General features: G+C 40.1%; 3 protein-coding genes across 9 annotated transcripts; 2 read left to right on the plus strand and 1 right to left on the minus strand.

Annotated features, from left to right (window-relative positions):
* The first annotated feature begins 388 nt into the window (after window positions 1-388).
* Window positions 389-1,927, plus strand: LOC117600153 (ran-specific GTPase-activating protein). Its single transcript, XM_034315199.2, has 4 exons — window positions 389-548; window positions 821-978; window positions 1,061-1,347; window positions 1,416-1,927. The coding sequence occupies exons 1-4, from the start codon at window positions 534-536 to the stop codon at window positions 1,733-1,735; spliced, it is 780 nt and encodes a 259-aa protein (XP_034171090.2). The 5' UTR covers window positions 389-533; the 3' UTR covers window positions 1,736-1,927.
* Window positions 1,587-3,785, minus strand: wbl (endoplasmic reticulum protein 29-like protein wbl). Of its 3 annotated transcripts, none has more exons than XM_034315202.2 (4): window positions 3,650-3,785; window positions 3,302-3,436; window positions 2,642-3,040; window positions 1,587-2,552 (listed from the first exon to the last, which is right to left on the minus strand). In XM_034315202.2, the coding sequence occupies exons 2-4, from the start codon at window positions 3,395-3,397 to the stop codon at window positions 2,316-2,318; spliced, it is 732 nt and encodes a 243-aa protein (XP_034171093.1). In that variant the 5' UTR covers window positions 3,398-3,436; window positions 3,650-3,785; the 3' UTR covers window positions 1,587-2,315. The 3 variants fall into 3 exon arrangements, with proteins under 3 accessions (XP_034171093.1, XP_034171094.1, XP_034171092.1); XM_034315203.2 differs by having other exon boundaries at window positions 3,302-3,397; window positions 3,510-3,750; XM_034315201.2 differs by having other exon boundaries at window positions 3,510-3,750.
* Window positions 3,722-22,564, plus strand: Rbp (RIMS binding protein). 5 transcript variants are annotated; one of them, XM_076692482.1, is made up of 23 exons: window positions 3,722-3,824; window positions 3,921-4,185; window positions 4,436-4,637; window positions 4,719-4,837; window positions 4,966-5,588; window positions 5,671-5,795; window positions 6,544-7,028; window positions 9,576-9,710; window positions 10,660-10,976; window positions 11,103-11,280; window positions 11,357-11,803; window positions 11,994-12,303; window positions 12,393-12,979; window positions 13,237-13,363; window positions 14,075-14,283; window positions 14,404-14,808; window positions 14,993-15,506; window positions 15,614-15,823; window positions 16,033-16,244; window positions 16,314-16,541; window positions 16,667-16,928; window positions 18,733-18,983; window positions 20,228-22,564. In XM_076692482.1, exons 7-23 carry the CDS (start codon window positions 6,996-6,998, stop codon window positions 20,780-20,782), a joined length of 4,980 nt encoding a protein of 1,659 aa, XP_076548597.1. In that variant the 5' UTR covers window positions 3,722-3,824; window positions 3,921-4,185; window positions 4,436-4,637; window positions 4,719-4,837; window positions 4,966-5,588; window positions 5,671-5,795; window positions 6,544-6,995; the 3' UTR covers window positions 20,783-22,564. The 5 variants fall into 5 exon arrangements, with proteins under 5 accessions (XP_076548597.1, XP_076548598.1, XP_076548599.1 ...); XM_076692483.1 differs by lacking the exon at window positions 3,722-3,824 and having other exon boundaries at window positions 3,968-4,185; window positions 14,099-14,283; XM_076692484.1 differs by lacking the exon at window positions 3,722-3,824 and having other exon boundaries at window positions 3,968-4,185; window positions 12,393-12,970; window positions 14,099-14,283.
* Window positions 22,565-23,417: the final 853 nt, after the last annotated feature.

Genomic DNA, 23,417 nt, shown 5'->3' on the forward strand with positions numbered 1-23,417 from the left:
CATGCTTCATGTAACTTTCATGAAGATCACTAGTAATTTCAGTAGTGCCAATTATTACAATGGCTACACCTGAGCCTACAAAACACCTCAATTCTTAAAAACGCCTAATATTTGATAAGGAAATAAGTAATTTTGATCTGCAAAATAATTATATATTTTGTTTGAGTTAAAATATAAACGAAACTGTAGCTTTTTGCTTCTACAACATAGGGAAATTGTGTGACAAACAAGTTGATACTCAAAGTCCCTAGCTTTTTATAATTATTGTATTTTAAGAATCTTATTTATTTTAATTAAGTTAGAGATAATATATTTATAAATAATTGTAATTTACTAACCAGTTCATTTTAATCTTCTTTAAATCCGCATTTTTATTTAATAAATAACGGTCGTAGTAAATAGTTACTATTTTAAATACATCTATAAATTATCATGGAACCGTATCACGTAATATCGCGGTTCGTATCAAACAAGTCGAAGTTGGCGGTATTCAGTAACTAATTGCGATATTTCATCTGTGAATCTCGTAAAAAATGCCAGAAAACGTGGTAAATATAATTTTTGTCGTTATTTACGTTTAATGTTATTTAATACATTAATCATGATCGTTTATTGTTACATGTTTAAAATTTAAAAATGACGCTATAGGTTATATTACCGCGTCTGTTTAGAAACAAAGCACAATATACTTCATTGTAAACGTTTAACAATTCTTAATAATTTTGCAAACAGTTACATGTTAATATGATTATTGAATATCTTATTCGAATGATGCGTGAAGTAGGTTATTTTAATTTAATTATTTTCTGTTTATTCGTAGCTAAATGGAGACCATGTTGATGTGAAAGGTGCTAACTGTGAAACTCAAAACAACGAAGAAGATAATAATGAAGAAGAATTACAGTTTGAACCAATAGTTTCTTTACCATTAATAGAAGTATCCACCAATGAGGAAGATGAAGTAGAAATGATAAAAATGTAAATTCATTGTTGCAGTAGTCATCAATTGCTGCATTAAGTTAATAGATGTATTACATATTAACCATTGTTTTATTTGCAGGAGAGCAAAATTGTATCGCTATGATTCTTCTAGTAATCCAGCAGAATGGAAAGAACGTGGAACAGGGGAAGTAAAATTATTAAGGCATAAAATAAAAAACACAGTGAGAGTTGTAATGCGTAGAGATAAAACATTTAAAATTTGTGCTAATCATTTTGTAACACCTTGGATGGAACTGAAGCCTAATTGTGGGAGTGACAGAGCATGGGTATGGAGCGTACTCGCAGATTATGCAGATGAACAACTTAAACCTGAACTTCTTGCAATAAGATTTGCAAATGCAGAAAGTAAGCATATTGTTATAATACGAAAAGGTATATATTTTAGAGTAATTAAACATAACTCTTGTTTACAGATGCAACTGTTTGGAAGGAAGCATTTGAAAAGGCAAAGAAGATAGTAGGATCTGAATGTGAAATATATGCTGGTAAAAATAATGCAGATGAAAAACATGTTGAGAGTGATAGTGAACCTTCTAGTGATGTAAGTTATAGTGAAAGTACTGACAATGAAGAACAAGCTAAAAAATTGGCAGCAGCAGATTCAGAGGTTCAAAACAATGATACTGAAACAGTAGAAGATTTTAGAAAGGAAACCAAAGATGGAGAAAGCTTGGATAAAGTATCAAAAGAACTTGAACAATTACAAGTTAAGGATATAGAGAAAGACAAGTAAAAAATTACATCTCAGTGCATCAAAGGTGTTAATTATAAGTGCACATTCCAACATAAACGTAAATGCATGCATATGCTTAAATGTTTGATCGTTGTGTTATTTATGAATTTTTAATCAATTTTACATTACCATTAAATGAATATTAAATTCAATGAAATTAAAAAGTTAATAAAATAGCAGTTTAATTTCAAATACTTGAGTTTATTCGACTATAATCTTATTAAATTTATTTTAAATGCATCTTATGATGTATAATACAGTCGTGTTTCTGTTTTGATACAAAACTTGAAATAATTAACGTGACGACGTAACCATTTATGACTACGTTTCACTTACAAAAATCTAAAAATGTACTTTTTAATTGTTCGGCTGCTTTTTAAATATTATTATAAAATACTGGAATGTTTAAATTAAAAACTAATGATATTTTCGCTCCATGTATTGTCGATTTTAAATTGCACGAAACGAGTTTGTAAATTATTACGATTAAAACGATTGACGAATACTGAATCTTAATACGACGCTATTTTTGAAAAAGCACACGTGATAAAATTTGTAATACCGTGTCATGGTAACTTCTTCACAATTCATCTCTATGCAAAAATGAATGAATGATATTTCGTTTCTCTTCCATTGCGCGTTTCTTCTGATTTGACAATTTCCCTTTCAGGATACCCTCTATTCTTGTCTGTTCTGTCTGGATAAAGATGTCTCCTTTTTCTAAGATTCTTTCCATTGTTTTAACATAAACTTTAGCGGCAGTTCGTTGTGTTTCAGGTAGCGTTTTCTCGAATACTTTTGCTTTGTTTAATATTTCCTACGAAATAAAGAATTACTTTTACAATATGTAAAATCGCTTTTACAATAATTTTATAAATCTTATTATTTTATTACAGTGAACATTACCTTCCTGTCCTTTTCACCGCTGGACTTAAACTCGTCTGCCAGTCTATCCAACTGTTCTATACAACCAGGTAGACCAAAATACACGCCAGATTTTAATTTAATAAACCGTTTAATATTGTCCGCGGTAAACTCGGATTCTTTTTCAGCAACAAACGGAACAGGTTCCGTTTTCCCTTGTAAGAATAGAAGAATTGCAGGGAAATCTTCGGATTTTATTTTGTAACGAGCGGCAAGATCCGAGTTATCTTTAACTCCGTAATCTTTTACTCTGACTTCCGCTACCAGTAGATCGGGAGCATCCTTTGTTGCGGCGGCTACTTGCGCGTATTGCTCGTGTTTCTCTCCGTATGGAAATGATACGTCAAATTTAACGACTGCAGCTTTAAATTTTGATATTACCTATATTATAAACATTTTATTAATTACAAGTATTCCGATGATCATATTACATTCTATATATATATTAACGAATCTATGACTCGAGTAGGCGTCTCGTAACCGTGGCAACAAACTGCTATCAACGAGACGGAAAAACAAAAGAACATAACGATTTAATTACCACTTTTTGTTTTAAAAAATTACAATATCATTTAAAAATTTCATTCAATGAACCATGTCTATACTTTTATTAAAAAAATAGATTAATAGAAATGAAAATACCTTATCAAAGGAATAAGAGTCCAAAGAAACGCATCCTTTGCAGTCTTGAGCGGCGACGATTCCGATAACGAGTAGTATTACAATTGACCAGAGCATCTTGTAACAAACAAGAGATTTTGTTTCTGATTCTTTTCACTTAAAAAAAAAAAAAGTGATACTTTCGTTAATAAAATCCTTTGGTTTTGTATTAGCGGTGTAGACTACGCACCAATTAATTCTTGTTTAATGTTTTGATAATTATCAAAATATTAATATTTGGAGAACGAGATGTGTTCTTTGCCACGTATGTAAAAAAGTAGCAAAGTAGTTGTAACAGACCTGTTCCTCTAATTATCGTTCGTAACTAACCTTACAAGTTACAATACGAATGCGAGTTGACGAAGTGCAGGTAAAACAGACGCGGCTGCTGTCGAGGTATTTAACCACGCAAGCGCAGTTGTTTCGACTCCATGTTTAGGGACCGCGCAAAATATGATTGCGTGGACACCACGGCCAAAAATAATAATGTGCAGGATAGCAATTAGTAAGGATGATTATAAATTAACATTAAATTTTAGATTCTAGAAAAAATATAAATTATTCACGATTTGCTGAGATAGAGATTTTTATTGAAACAAAGCTTTGTGAAGAACAAGATGGCGACGAAGGTGAAGGACGCGTTGCCGGTCTCGTCCTGTACAAAACAAAATGGGGGTGCATCGAGGCGAGGGCGTCAGGCCCAGGGCACCCTAATAAAGATGGCGCTGTTGAAGATATTGCTTCTTCCTGCTACCAGTATATGGCGCGAGAATCGAGGACGCCATCATATACGAAGTTTTTGAAATTCACCGTTTTTACATCTCAAAATTTGTACTTCTTCATTGCTGCATAGTGCATTGAATCAGGTAAAAATATTTCATCGAAAATCGCTACTCCAAGCTAATTATTTCATGAGAAACGATCAACCTTAAATCGGAAAGTATTTTTCAACTTTATTAAAATTCTAAGTAGAGGAGCAGTTGATTTGTTCGAAATTTTTCATTCATTTTAAATGTAGATATACATATATGAACGGAAAGCTCAAGGTTTTCATCGTCAAAATTATACCCTTATATTTATCGAGCTTTATCATATTAAATACACTGTTATTGGCAGGCTTACAAATCGTATCGATGTATAGAAAGGGATGGAAGATGGAGCTTGAGGAGGGAAAAGGACAACTACAGAGAGAAGAAATCAGGCAAAAAAGGCGAAAGACAGAGATAGAATAAAAAGAAGAAAGATTGACGAAGAGCACGAAGGGCAAGAAATTAATTGGAATAACCTTGTTTATTGGTATGGGAACATGTATTTAAAGGTATACTTGTGATGAGGTTAATATGAAATTTTAATGACGAATATATATATTAATATAATGGATATTACTTTACACGAACAGACTGAGAAAAAGAAAAAAGATCAAAGCATATATATATATATATATATAGTCTAGATTCACTGCTGCCAAAGTATCAGAAGGTTGTTGTTCTACTTTTGTAAAATGTATCCGTCGAAATGGTAGGTTTCAGTGCAACGTTCCAAGCACTTTTCTTCCCTTGTAGAATGTAGAAAACCCATTTTCAATGATATTATTCTATTCTCAAATGTTAATTAATTATGCAACGATGATTTCTATATTTTAACAGAAAAATTGAGAATTACATTATTCTCCGTATACGAGGTATATCCGTGAAAGTAAGGAAGGAATGCAATTAAATTTGAAGAATATCGACGAAGATTCGTGTACGATGGGATGCTCGAAGGAGAAAGTAGAAAGAGCCGGTGTTTGGTCAGCCAGAGAGGCGTAGAATGGAGCAAAACGTAGGACAGAACGTACATGGGGTGTAGAAGGAAGAGTGGGCAAGGGAGGGTGTTAGTCACTAGAGAACAGGTATCCGCCGTAGGCGTCGTACGTTCATTGATAAGCGTATAACGCCCCGTGCCTTAGACTCGTGACGTCACTCAATCGCACAGACGCCTGCGCTTCTATCAGGGCCGTGCCTATCGTACGGTTCTTGCCCCTAAATTTCTTTTTTTTTCTACGTCTCTTCGACTACGTAAGTCAGTTCCGAGTACTTCGCGCAGAGTAAACCAATAATTGGATACCAAATATAGATACCGGCAATTTTCTGTCGGCTGTATCGCTCTGTTGTACGTTCATTTACGATCCCCAGGTACGGTCACGAATATCGTGTTGGATCACAAGGGTGAAAAGAGGGGAGAAGATAGAAAGAGAAAGTCTGGTTAATTGACAGATCACAAAGTCCTCGTACGTTTCAGTTTTTCATAAATACGTTTTCGTACTACGAACGGTTTAATTTTTTTTTCTCTCATTTTTGTTTCGTTTTTAGCGTGTAGACGATTGTTTCATTGAAAGGCTAACACGGAATGAGAGAAAATTATAGATGGAATAGCGGAGCAAGGGAAAGAAAATAGACGCAGAGGGGTGGAGTGTAGATGGACATAGGCACACTGGGTAAGTAAATGGAAAGAAAGACGGAGATAAAGTGAAAATGTGAGGGGACGAGAGAAAAAGGGTGAAAGATGATTGGGAGGGGAGAAAGTGGAAGAAAGACAGTCGAAGGAGTAAAAGGAGAGAGAAAGTTTGGTGGATCGTCTCCCGCGTATTGATTGGTCTTTTGTGAAAGCTACACCCTCGCGTAGCCACAAGACGAACCATTCTGTAAAGTCACTAGACTTGCCAGGGTGTATCGCGCGTTCTCGAGCTAGCTATCACGATACGCCATCTTTGATTTTCCTCGATCTATACTAGCGTTTTCGTACATCATTCGAACCTCTATTTTTATAACAAAACCGTCATCGTTAGATGGAATCGAAATTGACGATAGAATACAGCTAGTTTTTCCAAACGTTTTTAGATATTATCGATAAAAGAAAACTTAGGTTAACGTATGATAGAAATAGAAATGAAGTAAGCGATCGCAAGGAATCCCTACCAGCGAAGGGGCTCTATATCGGCATCGATCGCTGAGTGACCCATATCTGGTGGTGACGGGAGTCCTTACCCCAGACCTGGCTGCTTTTCCAGCGGCAGCACCCTTCGCTACCTCCTCTCTCTCTCTTTCTCTCTTTTTCCCGGTCCTACATCCCCTCTACGCGAGCATACTCCCGCCAGAGTCGTCTCTACCCCCCACCTCCCACTCGTTGCCCCTTTCTCCGCTGGACAAGCGAATATACCACCACCTCCTCCTCCGATTTTCCAGCAGCCCTGCCGCCTGCCTTCCACGGCCGAGCAGATCTTGGGGCTTGTACGGGATGATAGCCGAGTGAAAAAGCTCGCGGAGTCCCGTGAAATTCGCTCATCAGCAGCAGCAGCCCTGGCCTGCCACAATCCCTTCGACTCGGTTATCGTAAGTGTCGTGCAACCCCGTGAAAGAAACGAAAGCGAGACAGAGACCGTGATTAACAAAAACGGAACGAAAGATTGTGTAAGATCGTATGATAGAAAAGGAAAGGTTTGTTAGTTTCGACTGAGGAAAGAAGTAACCGGGGAGCGTGAGAGGGTGAGAAAGCGAATGAGCGGAAGGGTATGCCTGGGTAATGTGTCTGCGCGTGAGAGAAATGAGAAGAAAGAAATCTATCGCTCTAGTACACGTTGCAAGTGTTCAACCTGTAAAAAGTGTCGGAACAGAAGGTTTCCCTCGAGGATTGACAAATGTCACTGGAAAATTTCACCCTTCGGTGTAAGGTAAATCGTTTCTCGCGGTATCGTCGCAGCTACAAGAGAGAAATATTTCACGTAAACGTGGAAAGGAATAAGGGAGAAATAGTTGCCAGAGGACTCGAAGATTGTCAATGAAGAGAAAAAGCAGAAAGGGGTGAACGGTGACGGTGGCACGGTTAATCGTTGCATCCATATATCTCTGATGGAACTCGTGAAGCTTAAAGGGTTGCTTGTGTCGCTGTTGCTGTTACTCGTGGGTGATAGCGATAGGCAGTTGATAGTGATACACAGTGGTTGCACTACGTATCCCCGTGCAGTGGTGTCCCGTGCGCACCGGGTGTATATGTATACTACGTACCATTAGTAGTGAGATCAATAAGCAGTGCCGTGCCACTCGACCCGTGCCCACGAACGGAAACTCATTCTGGAATCTCTCCTTCCTTTTCTGCCTATCGTTTCGAACAGTGCGAGCACCCCTTCTTTTTCAACCGGAATGTCGCAAGGTCACTTTCATTTGTTTCCTTTCTGAATTTTTCATCGTACCTCGACCAACCACGAAAACCGAGTGTCTTCTTCTTTGAACAGCCAGGCCATTGGTCCGTTCTTTCGGCGTTGTTCCTTACGCGTGTATACCGGTGTCTTTTCCTTTCTTTCGCTGTACATCGACAATTGTTCCGTTCGTTGGATTAATCGGTACGTTTCAGTTTCATCCCTTAACAGTAGCAAGCCTTTTACTTTTTATTCTTTTGAAGAATCGCTCGGCTGAAACCTTGAGCTTTGTCGTTTTCGGTTATAATGGACACTTGTGTGTCATCAGCAAGCTGAAAAACACTTTTGTAATAGCGCACGTTCAGCCTGTAGATCGTACCGTCTGATCGTTATAAACGGAGGAATAATATTTCGACCTTATTCAAAGTTAAAATTTCATTTTATTCTGTGAAATATTAGTAGAATATATTGAATGAAAAGGGAAGAAAATGTTCTTCAATTTCTTACGTATCATAGATAGATGTCGTTGGCTAGATCTTACTTGCGCCTGAAATTCTTCACCGGATTAAGATGTCTCGTCTGACGGTGATTAGATCGCGACACGATTAAACTACTGCAATCGTGAGATTAATAAATCTCCGGTTGAAAATTCAATAACACTTTTTAATCAACAGAGATGCTGGAACTTTAGTTATTCAAGGATATCGTAATTAAAACGAAACACATTGACGGATAAAAATATATTTAACAAGTTCTCTTGTATTATCGGTTCACGATAATACTTCGTCGTCTTGTCAGCAAAATTTAAGCCCCTGGCAGCATATTTCTCGGCAATGATGTAAGAAAGAAACCTATTAGACTGCTTAAACGAAGCGGTTCGTGGTACAAATGTTGATCATTAATTTCAAACGAGTTGTCTTAGCTTTGAACGGTGCGTTTGAAAAATTCATGAAAGAAAGAAGGTAAGGGAAGATATTCTCACGTTCCCTGTTTCACGGTTTCTCGAAGGAGATCTTGTTTCTCGAGAAAAATTTCCCGACGACGCGAGGGAAATAATAATTGAACGCATCGATAAACCCGATAAAAATATGTCGCCAGAGACGACAGTTGACGCTCAAGTGTAAAGTGTTGAACGGAACGAAGGTCGACTTTCGATCGTGTCCGGTGTATTTCAATCGGAACTTGCCCGAAGAACCTGTTGCCGGTAATCCGATCGATTAAATTTCTCTCATTTACCAACGGGATGATCGTTAATTCAGAATATCGTCGTTTACACGTGTACACTCATTGTTTGAAAAAGATTGCTTTCACGCAACTGCCACCCTCCACGTGTCGTTTATCAGGGAAATCGTTGCGACGTTACCGTGCGATACGCGACGTGTGTGACGCGTTGATTTCACGAGCAGACGCAACCCTTTGATAAGAAATAAATCGAAGTTTTCAAATATATTTCGCTTACGCGACGCGAAAATGATTTCAATACTCGTATGATAATCACGATTTATCTCGTCCCGGACTCTGTACAATAATTTCCTTTTAATCCTCTGTACATTAACGCGTAGACGTCAGCTGCAATCTTATCTCTGCGATAAGAATCATTTAGATTTATGTAAACTGATATCGACACCATCGGTGATCGATGCGAAAAATTCGAGATTATTACAAGGAAAGGGTGATCAACCCTTTCTGGACTACGAGGGTCCCCTAAACTTCAAGCGCATGGAACTAAATTTGGAAATAAGAAGAAGGGTTAATTACAAGGATCCAATGGACAGAGGATTGAATGCGAATAATAAAGGAATAATTTTATTTAATCACGGCTATAGGTACAAAGAAAGCGATTATTTACAGTTGATTTACACGTTAGGAATAGGGGGTAGGTTATCGTAGGGAGGAAAGAAAAATAGTTCCTTTTCGCACTCAGAGAGAATCGCACAGCTAATCGTGGGATCGTCGTGTGCAGCCTGGCGGGCCCCGCAAAAGCCGCCAATTAATTAAGATAGCTCCTAGATACACGGTAGATCGATAGGGACTGGCCGTGATAAAGACGGGCGAGGGTTTCAGACCTCAGGGATGTTGCAGTGCTGTGGTGTTGGAGGTGGCGCTTCCACGGCACCTCAGGCTCCGCAGCTGCAGGATACCGGATCTGCTGTCGGGACTACCACCTCCACGAATACCACCATCATGCAGGACCCGGTACTTGAGTCTATCCTCGAGGTAAGTTTCACCTAGTCTATCTTTCATTCTATATTTTCTATCACCGAAAGGGTTTATTACCTTTAACATTCTGGTGGTTCGCCTGCTTTCTAAACATACATACAATTTGCCGACCCACGTATCATTTAAAACACGAGGATCGTTCGATAACCAAAGAGACAAACGCAATGATTCGTGTATATTAATCAGAAATTTGTTTCATTGCTCTACCAGTTTTCTCATGGAAGAAGGAAAGAAATTTTTGTCCCAAGTCTGACCAATTTTGGACACTACTACTGACAGTGAGGATTACTTGGGAGAGAAGTTTATTATTCTTTGGATAATTGAGGATACCAACTTATGATTTTTGTATTTCGATTTCGAACTACTACTGTTTGTCTCTTTACGATTGTTAAACAATATTGATACATCGATCAGAAAATTAATTACGTATACAAATAAGGTGTGCACGTAATAATCCGTGTATCGCGATGGATCACGCGAATAAGGTCGTTTCTGAGGGTCAGCAAAAGTGTATCTCAACGAGATGTTCGTCAGCGGATGGATATTGATGTTCCAAGCGAATTTTCAGCCAGACGCGAAAGATTCACTTTTAATTAAAAAGATAATCCGCGGTAGCGTGTTTTTCATTCTTCTTCTTCTTTTTGTAAGATTTTTGTAAAAGCTCGGTAGAATTAAAGGAACAAGTTTGCGACGAGCAAGTTCGATTGTACGTACCTCGGAGGCATTCGGAATACAAAAGCTCTCTTCGTTATTAATGTCACGCGGATGATTCTCGTCATGGATCATGCTTCCAGCTAGACGTCCCTTCGGGTTATTCAAGCTGGTTATCTACCTTCCGTCGTAAATATTAAACGGAACTAGATCCCGGTACATTTTTGAAAAAACATTCATTTTTTCATAATTTCACGCAATCGTTGAAATACATTGTAAAACTGGATATTTTCAGCAAATGCGTGAAACGGAGGCCCGAAAAGCGGACCTGGAACGGCAACATGCAGAAACACAGAATCAGCTACACGAAAAGATAGCAGGCCGATATCAGGGTCCAGAATCTGTCGAGGCACTGCAGTCGAAGATAAGGGAACTCGAGAAGAAGACGGAACTGCAGATGGTCAGACACGAGGAATTATCTCTGGAGTTGACGAGCTTGAGAAGAGCGCGTAGCAGAGGGCCGATGGTGGGTCATTCGACGGTTCCGACTACTTGGCCTCCGGCTGGTTCGGAAATCGACAGAATAATAGCGAAAATAGAACAAGATAAAAGGTATGTTTCTATCCTTCCAATTTCTTCCTAGTCTTTCAATATGTTTTAACATTTCATCGGCAGACGATCGATACCGACCAGTCGCTCAACTGACCACTAATCTTATCTGATTTTTCCCAAATCCAGCGCTAGCAGGATGGTACACGATTTGGAGCATGCACGAGCAACCATAACCACGCAACAACCCTTAGTTTCGCAGGGTATTTTGCGATCAAGCTCGGAGAATCTTCCGAATCTCGGTCAACATCAACATCCACCCCATCCGCATGCTTTGAGCCTGGGAATACCGACTCAAATGAGTCACGTAAGCGAAGAATATTATATTTCTGTTTTTCGTTTATCTTTTCAATAGCAGAGTATCGATTGAGAATTTCATACAGTACGCAGGTTCACCGATGCCCCTGACTCCGATGATGCCCGGTTGTCCACCGTTAACCCCTAACGGACCTCCGTATCACTACAGCGAACCGATTCCACCGGCACCGTCACTTTCTACCAGCCAGTCGCAGCCAGTTTTCCAACAAAAGATCCAACAGTACCAGCAGCCCCAAGTAACTCACACGGAGTTGCCGAGCTCTCATTCTCAAACCGCTCTGCAAACGCAGCAGAAGCAACAACAAACGCACACCCATTTCACGGGCAGTCAGTACCAGGAGAGTTATCCTCATACGCAAACCTATCAACAGCCGCTCCAGCAGCAACAACCGCAACCGCAGCAACATCCGGCCTCTACAACGTACCTGACATCGTCGAGTCAAAGCGTGATACCTCATTACACGCAGCCCGCTCAGACCGCCCAAAGTTTTCAATTGAACGGAAGTCAACAGGTACGAAATTACTTTAACACTTTCGCTGCTATGCGAATTTTTGAACATGTACCAATGGGCCAGAAATTTCATATTAAAAATTTTATAATGACGAAGAACTTACCTGGTCCCATCGGACCACCGTGGCAGCGAAAGGGTTAACAACCTATAATTGATATATATTAAAACAGTATTGATTTTCTCTGCGCAGGCAACGACGTATCCAAGTTTATCCATTACGTCCCATCCAAACGGAACCTACAGTACAGGAGCGGGTAGCAGCTACTCCAGTCAACTGTCTCATCATAATTACTCTGTACCGCAAACTAGTATCCCTCAAACGACACTGTCGTCGTTGCCACCCTATTCGACTAGCTCCTATCATTCTACCTTGGGCCCTCTAACTAGCGTACCCCAAACCGTTCTTCCTTTCTCGAACGTGCAGAGCTGTTTTGCCACTAGTGGATCGACTTACTCGACCGTCGGGACCAATGCTTTTGGGACGTCTGGCGTGGGCTCAGGTGAAAATACTTTTTCAAATTTCATTTTTCTTTCATTCTTCCTGCCCTTCGAGGATTTCTAATAAAGAAATCGTGCCGGTTTATTTCAGGTACAACATCGACAGGCTTGTTGCAAGCGATAAGCGATCCTCTCCAAGCGATGCAACAATTATCCGCGCAGTCTCAAGCGAATCAACTTCAACAGCAGGCAATCATACAACAGATTCAGCAAAGTTTACGCGCCACCTCGCCAACAGCAACGGCAACGACCGGTCATCATTTTCTTGGTCCAAGGCAGATGCCAAAAATACCGAGTAGTATACTATCGAATCCCTTGGATCGACTGACCAATGACAATATCGTACCCGAGGGTCAAGTGGACATGCTGGACATACCCGGGAAGGGAAGATGTTACGTTTATATAGCACGTTTCACTTACGAGCCGTTTCAACACTCGCCGAACGAGAACCCGGAAGCCGAGCTGCCTGTCCAGGGTGGCGATTATCTTCTCGTCTGGGGACAACCGGACGAGGATGGTTTCCTCGACGCTGAGACCCTCGACGGTAGACGAGGCCTCGTTCCGGCTAATTTCGTACAGAAACTCGTCGGCGACGATCTACTCGAGTTTCATCAAGCTGTACTTGGCCTCAGGGACGTCGACGACTCAGCATCAACAAATATCCCCCAAGTGAGCAACGTGAGTTATATATTTTGACAAGGTAAATTTGGCAAAAGGTAATAGTCTTTTTTGAAGTAAAGTAGTATGGGTTCAGGAACCCGAGACTCAATAAGAAATGTCGTACAAGTAGGGATAATAACGAGCTGGTGATGGCATAACGGATAAAGCCAGCCACGAACGCGAGGATCCCGTCTTCGATTTACAGTAACAATTATTATTTATTTTATTCGCTAAATAATATCAGTAAAAGTCACAGTTTCAATTTGTTATTACAGTGCTATCTGCAGGACATCGATCTTGAATTAGCAGCTCTGGAAGAAGGAAACCGGAATCGACAGGCGGAACTGTCCGCGTACGCGGAATTGGATAACATCGCTGAGGAAGACGAACAGGAGCCACCAGGTTAGTACATTTCCATACCGTTAGTTCAGATTATCGCTCGAAACAAAGCACGTAGTACACGAAAGTTCGGATACGTAATTCAATTTAGAGAATGTTCATGTACGAGTTAGTTGTAATTAAGTTTAGAATACTAGATTAAACCTGTTCAATGTGTTTTGAAATGCTAAGTGTTTCAAAAGCTGGATAATTCTCAGTTCAACCTGTTAACTGGGTGAACCAGAAACGAGTTGTTTCATTTAATTCAGACTTTATATGCGATTACACGTCTTCCCTGGTTAACAGGTGAATAACGATTGTTTCCCTTAATCACTTGTAATTTAAACTTGTATTTGGTACCTTCTTCACCTAGCTGTACTAAGTACGTAGAATGTTTCTTCGCAGTAACGCAAAGTGTGATCCAACAAGGTACACGTACGACACTGTTTGTTCATCGAGCTTGTTCATCCTGGCAATAAGAAGATGCTTAAACAGACACCCGTAGAATTCCTGTTCGTCGAAACCTTTCCGATATAACGAATGCATGCCACCTTACCATTCATAGCGGTTAAACATTGTTCCGTTTGATAGCAGAGGCAAATATAATTCGATGAACAGCGTGAACCAGGTGTTGCACTGTGTTGAGTATTGGATGGTCTTAGGCTGGCTTAGAGAATTAGATAGCGAAAGAGTATTAGTTACAGCTAGGCTTGTCTTGTCTTTTTTTTCCTGAAGAAGTCTACCTGTTTTCGGACCTAGTTCCGGCGCCGCAGCACCTGACGCTCGAGCGGCAGCTGAACAAGAGCGTCCTAATCGGTTGGACGGCGCCAGAGAACACTCATCAGTTGGAATCTTATCACGTCTACGTGGACGGGGTGCTGAAGGTTACCGTGAAAGCAACCGAGAGGACCAGGGCGTTGGTCGAAGGGGTTGATTCTACCAGGGTTCGTAAGAAACTTTCATATTTCACGATAATTTTCTAACGATTTATTTTCGATAACGATTAAAACGTTAACGAATCGATTATGATAAGTAGTTTAATTCGATTTTGATCGACGATGTAGCCGCACAGAATAAGCGTGCGTTCAGTGACACACTCGAGGAGAACGTCGCGCGATGCGGCATGCACGATGGTGATCGGTAAGGACGTCGCATTGGGTCCAACAGCGGTGAAGGCATCGAACGTAACCGCGACCAGTGCTGTCATATCCTGGATGCCAAGTAACAGCAATCATCAGCACGTGGTCTGCGTGAACAATGTGGAAGTACGAACAGTGAAGCCTGGAGTTTATAGGCATACGATCACCGGCCTTGCACCCTCGACGATCTACAGGGTGACAGTGAAAGCGAAGAACCTTAGAGCGACGCATTTCGAGGACCAAAACACTCAAGCGGCTAATAATTTAGCTTGTCACGTCCACTTTAAAACGTTACCCAAGGGACTACCCGATCCTCCGGTCGATATCCAGGTTAATAACCGTTTTAATCTCATCCGTCGTTCTCTACTGTCACGGACACTGTCTTCCACCAGTCGGATAACCCTACATTTTCCTCTTTACCAAGGGGAACACCATCGAGTCTATGTTTTTGTGGACGTGACAGTACGGCCGGTGCGACGGTAACGGAATGATGATCGTGGTATATTGTTTTTAGGTGGAGGCTGGACCGCAGGACGGCACTTTGCTAGTGACCTGGCAGCCTGTTGCCCTAAACGGTTCGGCCGTCACCGGTTACGCGGTGTACGCCGATGGGAAAAAGGTCACGGACGTAGACAGCCCCACCGGTGACCACGCTCTTGTCGACATACACAAGCTTATGGGACTGAATCCGAAACACATCACGGTTAGAACCAAAAGCAGGGAAAGTCAGTCGGGCGATAGTTGCGCCACTGCTATTCCCTGTAGCGTTCTTCGCGGTGGGACCACGACCCATTTGCAGCATGGTTCGACGCACATGCAAGATCAAGGACAGCAACAGCCGGGCATGGGACAACAGGACCCGCATCGCATGACTGGGGTAGATCAGAGATACCCAACGGCTCCTGTACCTTCTCATATGAGGAGACACGGTGTCACCAGGGTCGACGCTCACGGCCAAGTGATCATCGAAACGGACGAAAATTTGTCTGACAAAGAAATTTATCCTGGACAGAGCATGTCCCAGATGGGTAAGAGTTCTTCTTATAAATTTATAAAACATTCTCTCTCTCTCTCTCTCTCTGACATGATCCATTGGATCTTTTGAAATTTTGCACATGTCGCTACTGCCGCTTAGGGGTTCCAGAGATCACCAAGGATTCCGCCAGCGAAGCGAATTACAGCGAAGAAGACGATCCATCCCGTAGATGTAGAGGGATGCCGATGCATTACGGCGAACAACATCGGTACGGACAAATGGGACAGCAAGGTCTTCCAGGGACGCATAGATCCGGAAGAATGTCTGGGCCCGGTGGTAGACCACAAGATCCTTATTACGACCAATCAGGTGCGTATCGATATATCGTAGAAAAAGGTGTTATAATAATTTATAGATCCGAGGGACAGCGTGGAAATCGTCGCAACGGACTGCAACTATCTTTGTTAGCTGAGGAGACTTCTTAAATTTCTTCTTCTTCTTTCATACACACACTATACACGCTTCTATAATAATGTACTACATTGATTTTACTTTCATTATCTCTTTTATCCGCACAGGAAACCAGAGAGGTAGAGCTCCTAGCTACCACCGCGGTGGACGAGGGACACAAGCTCAGGGTGGCGCGGGGCACCCATCGAGCAGTGCTCAGCAAATGAACAAGAGAACGCGCTGGTTTGTTGCCATCTACGATTACGATCCCAAAACTATGTCGCCAAATCCGGACGCCTGCGAAGAGGAATTACCGTTCTCCAAAGGAGACACCATCAAGGTCTTTTTCAATAATTGAATACTCGTCGCGTGTTTCGAACGAATCTAGGCTTATCGATTCATTCGTTAGGTGTACGGTGAAAAAGACGCAGATGGATTCTACTGGGGTGAATGTCACGGTAGACGAGGATACGTTCCTCACAATATGGTTGAAGAAATCAAAGATCAGAATCAACCTGGACAAGGTCAACCTGGGAGAAGAGGAAGATGGGGAGATATTTATGCGAATATGCCTGTGAAGAAGATGATAGCGCTCTACGATTACGATCCCCACGAATTATCTCCGAATGTTGATTCTGTAAGATTCTGTGCTTTTAATTTTTCATATTCTTTTCAGCTAGTTAAGTACGCCTTTCGCTTCCTTTACTCTTCTTCTTATTATGTATATGAATTTGCCAATTATCGTGTATATTGACTTCGTAGCAAGTCGAGTTGGCATTTCAAACCGGAAACGAGATCTACGTGTATGGCGAACTGGGCGAGGATGGATTCTATATGGGTGAACTGAACGGAGTTCGCGGGTTAGTACCGAGTAACTTCCTAACCGAAGCGCGCGATCAACCGCCCCAAGGGCAACTTCCACCAGGGAGCAGAAGAGCACCTGGTCAAAGTCAAGGACCCGGTGTGAGAGGACCGCCTCCCCCGCCTCGAGAACCTCCTCCACCCGGTCATCGACGAGGCAAAGGTAAAAACTGAACAAACTGATTAACGTTTCATTATTTTTTTTTAATTTTTTTTTTATATAATGTCACGAATGGTGGCGTAATCAAAGCTCCTCAAGCCAAGTAAGCGATATAACAGGAAGCCTAAATTTCAAGCGACAAAATTGAACGAGCAATAGGAAAAGAAACCGAAGATCGAGAATGCTGTACTTCCATACGAAGATGATACCAGTTTCAAGAATTTTTTATTATAAAGAACGCCTGATAACTGGCTCGAGGAGTTGAAATACGTTCACACTGGCGCTGTTTATGATAATGAGAAGAAAAGAAGAAAGAAAAATCCTGGATGTCGACCAGACGTCAGTGTGAATAATCAAAATAAAAATAAAAAAGTACGAAACGGCAAGCAACACAAGACACGAAACTAGATGTGCCAGACGACAGGCAGAAGGGTCACACGAGTACTTACATGAGCGAACGATCTAGCAATGCTTAATCGTTATCAATCGATGCAGAGTTTACATATTTATTTTTAGGGGTACACTTGTCTTGCAAAATTATCAACACTTAAGGTACATTCGAGTAAGTTATCCGGTGTATTTGCATTCAGGAAAATAGGATATATAGAGTCGATTGACAAGATTATATCAAAATATCGATCGAGACGTCCGCGCAGTGTGTGAAAGTTATTTTGTATTTGCAAAGTTTATTTTCCATTTTTTTTTTTTCTTTTTAGGAACACGTGTATTATCACATGCAAAGCGATTTCTATATTTCTATCTATCTATCTATCTATCTACCTGTCTATCTATCTATCTATATATATATTTACAATGAAACACTAAGCTGCTTTCAGTGTTTTCTATCGAATATATGTACATACAAATGAATATGTACGTATCTACGTATGTATTATACTCGTATGTTTTCTTTCCGAGCACTTTTCGGCTCTGTTACTTTTTTTACATGTCTATCTTTCTTCTATTATGTACATATATATTATACGCGTTATTTTTACGCTGTCTACATACACATATCCGTATATACATATACATATTATATACACATATGCATGTATGTAACAGATATATATATATATATATATGTACATATGTATACGTGTATGTATACAGAGCGTTTCAGAACAGATGTTCATTGTAGAAACTGTGATTGTAAATTCTCCATGGTAAAAGACATTGTAAAGTTCTTTGTAATTTTGTAATCTGAAGCCTTTTTAATTTTTAATACTAATTTTTAATCATTTAGAACTCGAAAACAAAGCTTCAGATGACAAAATGTCGAAGGACTCTTCGATATCTTTTATCGTAAAGAGTCTGCGATTCCAGTTTTTCGCGGTACCCATCTATTTTGTGACGCTCTATATAATTATACTGCGTGTATTCTATAACAACATAATCTATTTCTGTGTGCCTGAATTGGTCGATGGTCGTCGTGTCACATGATTGTCGTTCGTGTCGTGTTGTCATGCTGGCCATTTAAAGATCAAGATAAATTAACACTTTTTTTTTATCAGATTTCGTGTCTTGATGCGTATCGAACTCGCGTGAAAAATAAAAGAATTGAATTGTACGCGCGAATCCAAGTTCTGCCGAGTAATTCTTTTTCTCAATATCGTTGATTGCAAAAGAAAAAAAAGAATTTGTTAAAGGACATGTTAATCAGCTGATGAATGGAACATTACTCGGCATACTCGGCCACGCGTTTAAATGTCTTGTTTAAAAAAAAAATAAAAATAAAAGATAAAAAGAGACATACATAAATGCGCCATGAATGACAACACGGTCTTGTTCTCTTCTCTGTTGCTAGATGCCTGCATTGTGCCTGTGTCTGTCCCTGTCTGTCACTTAGACTCTAGACAACAACAACAACAACAACAACCATCACTAATGAACAACCAACAACATGAACTCCAACATCAACAAAACAATCCACCGCATCTAGCGTACCAACAAGCGAATCACCACAGCTACACAACTGTAACCACGTCCAATCAGCATGGGCCCACACCCATGGGTGCCCATCAACAAGGTCCCGTACCGCCCCACCTTCAACAACAGGTGAGTCCACTGCTCTATCAAGAAGTTTTTCACTTCTGCTTTTCGATGTGGCTTTCAATTTTTCTCGCTGCTTTCTCTCTCTCTCTCTCTCTCTCCCTCCCGTTTCTCTTTTATTCTATTTCTTTTGTTCATATTTATAATAAATAGAATAGAATCGAAACGTTTTATCATTGAATTATACCAGTGTGAGAATGTGAAAGGATTAAAAGATATTTTCAATGATTCAGGTATGTCTCCTCACAGTCCAGGACGATTAAACGATGTGACGACAGTATATGGATTTAGCAAAATTTTATTCTTTCATAAAACAAAGGAGAATATAAAGGAAACCTATTGCATGGATTCGAATATGATAGGCTACTTCAACTTTATCACATATTATTACATAGAAACTTCAGATACATTTTAACGAACAGAAGACAGTAATGAAATCGAATTATCAAAGTAGTTTAAGCTTTTATTAGGTTGTTGCATATCAAATGACGTAAACTTTGTTATTAATATTCTTAATGGAAAATGATGTATACGAGCAATCGGTCATTTCATTTGTAACGACTTAATACATCGCAGTGTCTGCAAGCATGTGCATACATTTATTAAATTGCACGAACGCTCAATATGTAACTCATGCTTTAGCACTAACTTAAACTATTACAAATTTCGTCTTCTCCAATTCTCTTTCTCTGCTTCCGTTAGTTTTCATTTTACTCCTCGTTCTGTGAAATACTTCCGTCTATCTCCTCATTTCGTATTCGGTCGTTTCGTAAAATTAGTTTCATAGAGATCGAACGTAGGCTCATTACGATCAGGTCGTCGGATTATATAGATAGATCAATCTTATTTTGTTATCTTAGTTAACTACGTATTCTCGTGTTTCCTTTTCGCGGTACACCACGCTATACACATCAAGGCTCATTATTTATCACGAAACATCGTAACAGTAGGACGTAGGAAAAGTTTGAAATAAAACCGATCGATCTTATCTAGATGAAACATCTTCTAGCGAGCATCGCATGAGAAACGTTCAAAGTTTCTTCAACGAAAAACGAAAGTTTCTTGAAATTTTTCAGAACACAGAAGCATCCTCTAATCAACACGACTTAACTTAAACTTAAACCCAGACCTTTACGTGGAGATTGCTCGATAAAGTTGTTCTCGAACCAGTATAACGAATCAAGGAAACGATCTATTTTATGCCGAAGAAAATTTTGTTTCATTAATTTCCTCGTCGCTTTCATTTCTAGGGGAAGGGGAGGGGAGGCGTGATCAATCGTCGTAGTAATGTACCAGGAGGAATGCAGGGTCCTGGACAGCATATGCAGCAACAACAGCAAGACTACCAGCAACAGAATCAACCGTATCAACAGCAACAGGCTAATCAACAGAATCAAAGTTACCAGCAACAGAATCAAGGATACCAGCAACAAGGTACTGGATTCGGACCGCAGGGTCAACAATTCCAACAGCAACAACCTCAGCAGCCGCAGCAGCAGCAACAGCAACAGCCGCAACAGCAACAGAATCAACCGTACTCGCAACAGAATCAAGGTTCCTCGATGCAGGGTAGTCAGAGTACCAACAAACCGATGAGAGGAATACCGACCGTGTTGCCTACTCCACAGGCAAAGACGCAACCGAACGCGACGCAGGGCCAGCAGCAACAGCAACCACAGCAGCAGCAGAGCACAGGGCCGAATTTGATGCAAAAGTTCACGGAGATGGCCGGTGCAAGTGCTGGCGGCGATATATTGTCCAAAGGGAAAGAACTAATTTTCATGAAGTTTGGCCTAGGCAAGTGAGCTACCCTCGCTCTCCTCGTGTCGCCAGCTTCTTATCCGTTTCTCTCCTATCGCGTTATCCTGGCTCTTTCGTCTCCTCGCCGAGAGCTATCTAAATCAGTATTACGATGAACCGTGTAGGCAGGAACGTACGAACGCGTCACCTCCGATCGAGTCTTCGCGAATATCCCTGAACGATATACGTAATCCGCGAATGTGTGCTACCATTGCTGCTGCTGCTGTTGTTGCTGGTACGACTGTGTGTTATTTGATTCGCAAACAAGGACTGGATTACCAGTCCTTCGTATCTTCCTCGATCGTGAGTCCATGTGTTTTGCGGAGTAGAATGGAGAAAAAGGGTGTTAAGAGTTTTTCTAACGAGTGAGAAGTTCGTTAGGGATCAGGGTGTTATAAAGAAACAATCTTCGTTGAACTAGGTTCAATTCTCTTCTTTCGATTATTCATCGTCTTCTTCTTCTTTTTTTTATTTCACCTAATAGAATGCTTGTCCCGTAACGAATTAACCCTTGCACTCCGACTTTTCCAGATATCGAACGTTAACTCCGATTACGTTTTAACTACTTTTTGAAAATTAGTAACCAACGAATACTGATATAGGGGTTGGTGACCTCCCACCAGTCACCTAACTCGGGCCTGTCTAACTGCTCCCACTTTTACCGCTTCAGGCTTCCCCCACCATCGAGTAGTGTCAGTAGTGGGGCAGCTAGGACTAGGGATACGCGTCGAATATTGGAAGAGTGGGGGGAGCCGAGCGCGAGGTCCGTGGTAGGGGAAGGAGCCACGAGTGGCCCGCGGGTCACGGGTTAGACAGGCCTGGCCTAACTCATTCGTTAGGCCCTTGCCGTATACTAAAAGCGACTACCTCGTATTTCAATTAGGAGGATACTTTGTGTTTGGAAGGTACACTTGGGGTGCAAAGAGTTAAGGTACCAAGATTGAAACAAACACATTCAGGCAGGCGTTACTTTGTTATTTATTCCTTCGCGTCTATTGAAATGAAACAAACTGTACCGTGTAAAATTTGCTTAAAAAAACAGAGAATTTATTCAACAGATGAACTGATGTTCATCGTTTTGATTTGAATGAAATAGTGGATAAATAGTTGTGAAATGCAGCCAGTATCAACGCCTGCTCAGGGACGCGAGTAATCGAATATCATCTCATAATCAGAGCATTACAAAGAGAAATCACCTATCAATTAGTTCGATGAGATAATCGTTCTTGTTATATAGATATTTATTAGCTTGATAATATTTTATCTATGTGTATAAAAAGAAAAAAAAAAAAAAGACAGTAAGAATACGCTTTGTGATATGAAAACAGCGAGGTAAGAATGCTTCGTTGCGTCATGGATTTTATAAGAAACTAAAGAAAAAGAACAGAAACAAGATCGAAAGATAATGATTCTGTTCGTTTGAAGTGCAAGGAACTTAACAGAGACACAAAGAGAATGTAAAATTTTGTACTCCTTAGTTTAGCAAATTACTCGTTCAGTTCCAAGTTTGAGAAACTTGTAAAAGGCTTCTAAACGCAACGAGAGCTGGTAATTATACCACGAGTCTAAAGCTGCACCCTCTGTACACCCTGAATAGAAAACGATTAGCGGGTACATAGTAAAAATAATTCTAATTTCTACTTGTTTTCTCTTTGCATTTCAAATTACTTGTCACTTGAGATTACGTTTCACGATTGGCAAGGAAGAAAAATGGAATAGATATAGCGCGACGCGAACGGATAATTCGCAAAAGACTACAAAAAAAAAAAAAAAATAATAATGGGAAAGTATAACTCCTCGTCGTACTCGAGCACGATTACGAATCAATAAGATATTTTACAAAACAGATGCTAAACGAGAAATGAAACTGCATACTTAATATATGTAATTGAAGGATTTATATAATACAGTGACTCGTGGATCAACGTTGAACTACGGCGTACATATATATATAAATATATAAATATATAAATAAACAAAAGGTGATGGGACATGAATTCGATTCGATAAATGAAACTAACCGGGGTAGGGGACATATGGAAGATCATAGAATTACATATGTTACGAAATAAACTGAGATATAAATATATACATATGCATATACAGATGTATGTACATATATATAGATATATGTGTACGTACATATAGTACGTGTTTGTATAGGTATATTTATGTAAACACGTACATATACATATTATATTTAACTATTGCAAAGTGTTGTTACATCGCTACTTGTATCGTATTTTGTACAAAGTATCCTTACCTTCAATTGTTCTTTTTTCTTTCGCCGTGATATAAATATATAAATATATAAATATAAATATAAATACAAATATAAATAAAATAAATAAATATATATATATATAAAGAATCCTTAGCAAGGCGAAAGGAAACGTGACAAAACTTCAAAGTCATTTTGCCAGAATCATACTTTGGGAATCATTACTAAGAAACTCGTCGTAATTGTTATTAAATATCGCGGATATATCTGTTTAGAACCGACAGTTGCCTCTCGTCCGTTCGTGTTGATTGAGTGTCGACAGATGCGGCAACAAGCGGCAAAAATTGTATGATTTATTAATTAATTAATTAATTAAGAAAAGGGTGTGAAACGCGCGGCCCTCTTTTATTTATTAAATA

The sequence above is a fragment of the Osmia lignaria genome, chromosome 15 (genome assembly GCF_051020975.1).
Source record: "Osmia lignaria lignaria isolate PbOS001 chromosome 15, iyOsmLign1, whole genome shotgun sequence".
NCBI classification, from domain to species: Eukaryota; Metazoa; Arthropoda; class Insecta; order Hymenoptera; family Megachilidae; genus Osmia; species Osmia lignaria.